This window comes from Ipomoea triloba, chromosome 2 (genome assembly GCF_003576645.1).
Source record: "Ipomoea triloba cultivar NCNSP0323 chromosome 2, ASM357664v1".
In the NCBI taxonomy this organism is placed as follows: domain Eukaryota; kingdom Viridiplantae; phylum Streptophyta; class Magnoliopsida; order Solanales; family Convolvulaceae; genus Ipomoea; species Ipomoea triloba.
This window is the reverse complement of record NC_044917.1, coordinates 14,781,646-14,784,045: the sequence shown is the minus strand read 5'-3', so window position 1 is coordinate 14,784,045 and position 2,400 is coordinate 14,781,646. Positions and strand designations below refer to the sequence as shown.

At 38.4% G+C, this 2,400-nt stretch overlaps 1 protein-coding gene across 4 annotated transcripts in view; it reads left to right on the top strand.

Moving 5' to 3' along the window:
• Window positions 1-597: 597 nt before the first annotated feature.
• LOC116011424 (rhomboid-like protein 14, mitochondrial) overlaps window positions 598-2,400 on the top strand; it is a 6,178-nt gene continuing 4,375 nt past the window's right edge. For all 4 annotated transcript variants that reach the window (XR_004097022.1, XR_004097021.1, XR_004097023.1 and 1 more), the window contains exon 1: window positions 598-933. Coding sequence is in view for 1 of the 4 variants with exons in the window: in XM_031250986.1 (XP_031106846.1) it covers window positions 715-933 (219 nt within the window). In the remaining 3 variants the exon portion in view is untranslated. The remainder of the gene's footprint in view (window positions 934-2,400) is intronic.

The window sequence follows — 2,400 nt, the reverse complement described above, 5'->3', positions numbered from 1 at the left end:
ATGTTTTAAATTATTGCAGTTAATCAATATTTTGTCATAAAATAACTTATAAGTATATGTATATAATGCATCTTTAATTTATTAAGTGGAGAATACATTTCGAAAATAAGTATTCGTAAACAAGTTTTCAATTTCAGTTTTCGAAAACAGAGAATTGAGAACAGAGAATAGAGAATAGAAAACAGAGAAAAGTAAACGGACCCTAATAGTCTGTATTCATTTCATCCATGACCTTCTCTACACATTCATTGCAAATTTAAAGGAAGCAAAAATAACAAAAATAATAACTACTAGCTTATCTCCGGACTCCGGACCACGAGCCACGTGCTCTATAACTTTTTTGGTGACGTCACTGAGCTAGTCACAAAAACGGCATCGCAAGGTGGTCCAGATCATGAGAGTATGACCCAGACCTAAAAATAAATTCTACAATTATCTTAGGAACCAAAAAGATAAATTTTGTTAAAATTTATCATTGTAAAGAATTATACAACAGATTATCCATCAATAAAAAAAATTGATTTTTCTTGATTCTGTTGACCTTTGCTTTTCTTCCCCAATAAGCATCTAGATTCTAGACCCTTCTCAACATGGCAACAAATAATATGTACTCCTTAATTGAAATTCACTGAATTTCATACGTCTATTATATCATTTGCAGTCAAGAATCAGAAAATTATAGCTGATAGATTTGAGTTTTCCATCGGCTAATTGATGGATCGAGGACGGGGAAGGGGGGTTTCAGTCTCTCGTGGCATGCTTCCACTGCTGGCGCTGCACGCCGTGGCCGAGTACAGCAGACTCGACCGGAAACCGCCCGTCACGGCGGGGCTTGTGGCGGCGAACACCATCATTTACTTGAGGCCCAATTTCCTTGATCATATCATCCCTTACATTGATGAGGTCTGGTTTAATCCCCACCTTGTCCTTAAGGTACACCCTCCTTCGCAAACCTTGACGTTTTCTGTGGACATAAATTGGATTATATGATCATACAATTACATTATTCAAGCAGAGACTAATGATTTTCCTTTTCGATAACACGTAGGGTGGTTTTAATTTCATCTAGAATCGATGGATTAACGTTTTCTTTTGATCTACTCTGCTGCGTCTTTGCTCTTTTTATTAGTATTATTAATATTCTGATGCTATCAAATTCACAAATGGGATTGAGATTGTGCGCTCTTATTATCTCATTGTTTATTTCTGTGTAGTAGGATTGAATTTAACATGTATGATCTAAAATTTTAATGTTCTCATACTTCAATACATAGGCCAGTCTCATGTTTTCATATCTAATATGGGAATGAGAACCAAAATAATTCCAAGAATAAACCTGTTCAGTTATTAATCCATTTTATGCCAAACTACTTGGGTGCTTGGTACCAAGTGACAGATTTCCAGTTGAGGATGAATATATGCATAAAATTTACTTAACCAAATGTAACAAGATTGGGGAGCAAGGCACGTTTGTTGAGTAATTTCATCTGGAAGTTGTTAATAAAATTCATATTTTGTATGCAAAGTGCAAAGCTTCTAGAGAAATTCTTTGGCCTTAGAAATAAATTGGGGAGTGAAAGTATTACCCAACTGGTCTGTGCAGAAATATGACTAAAACTGGCAGCAGCCTAGTTAAGTACTTAAAATATTACCCAATTGGTTTTGCTGACTGCCTGACTTAGCATGGCTTGTATAGATAGTTAATAGTTTGAATCCTGATATTGCCTTGGTGGATATGTGCCATGTTAAGTTGGCAGTTCTTTCCATCCTGATTAATGTGTGTATGCATTTAGCTATAAGATGACGTGAAAATTTTAATGTGCATGTCTTTAAGAAAGACTGACAAAATAAAAGCTTCCTGACTATAAACATTTTCTATGTTTTAGGATAATGGTTTTTCCAGATTTTGAGAGAATTGAAGGGATATTAATATACTATTAGCTGCAAACTCTAGCTACAAACCTCTATATTTAGCCTAGTAAAGAGATGTACAGAATACTATAACATGAAATAAGTAATCAGCAAACTTGTTAAAAGCAACAGCGGATCGCATCGCCTGGGCAATGCGCAGCTGCGTGGAGAAGCGTGCCCCTGAACGCGCTTTTCCAGTGAGGCGACAAAGTGGCCAAAAGTGAGCTTTTCCACACAAAGCGCAAGTCAATGGTCCAAAAAAAAAAACATGAACGAAACAAAAAACGGACGATTTGCGGAACCCTTCTGCCTCACCCATCAGTGATTCCGTCCATCACGCCTTCGAAGTTCTACCATCACTGACCTTCCTCGCTGCTGCCTCACCTGCCTCCTGCTCAGGCCGAGCTCACAATCTTGAGCCCGAGATAAATCGCTGCTTCTCGCCCTGTTCCCCCCCCCCCCCCCCCCCCCCCCCCCCCCCCCCCCCCC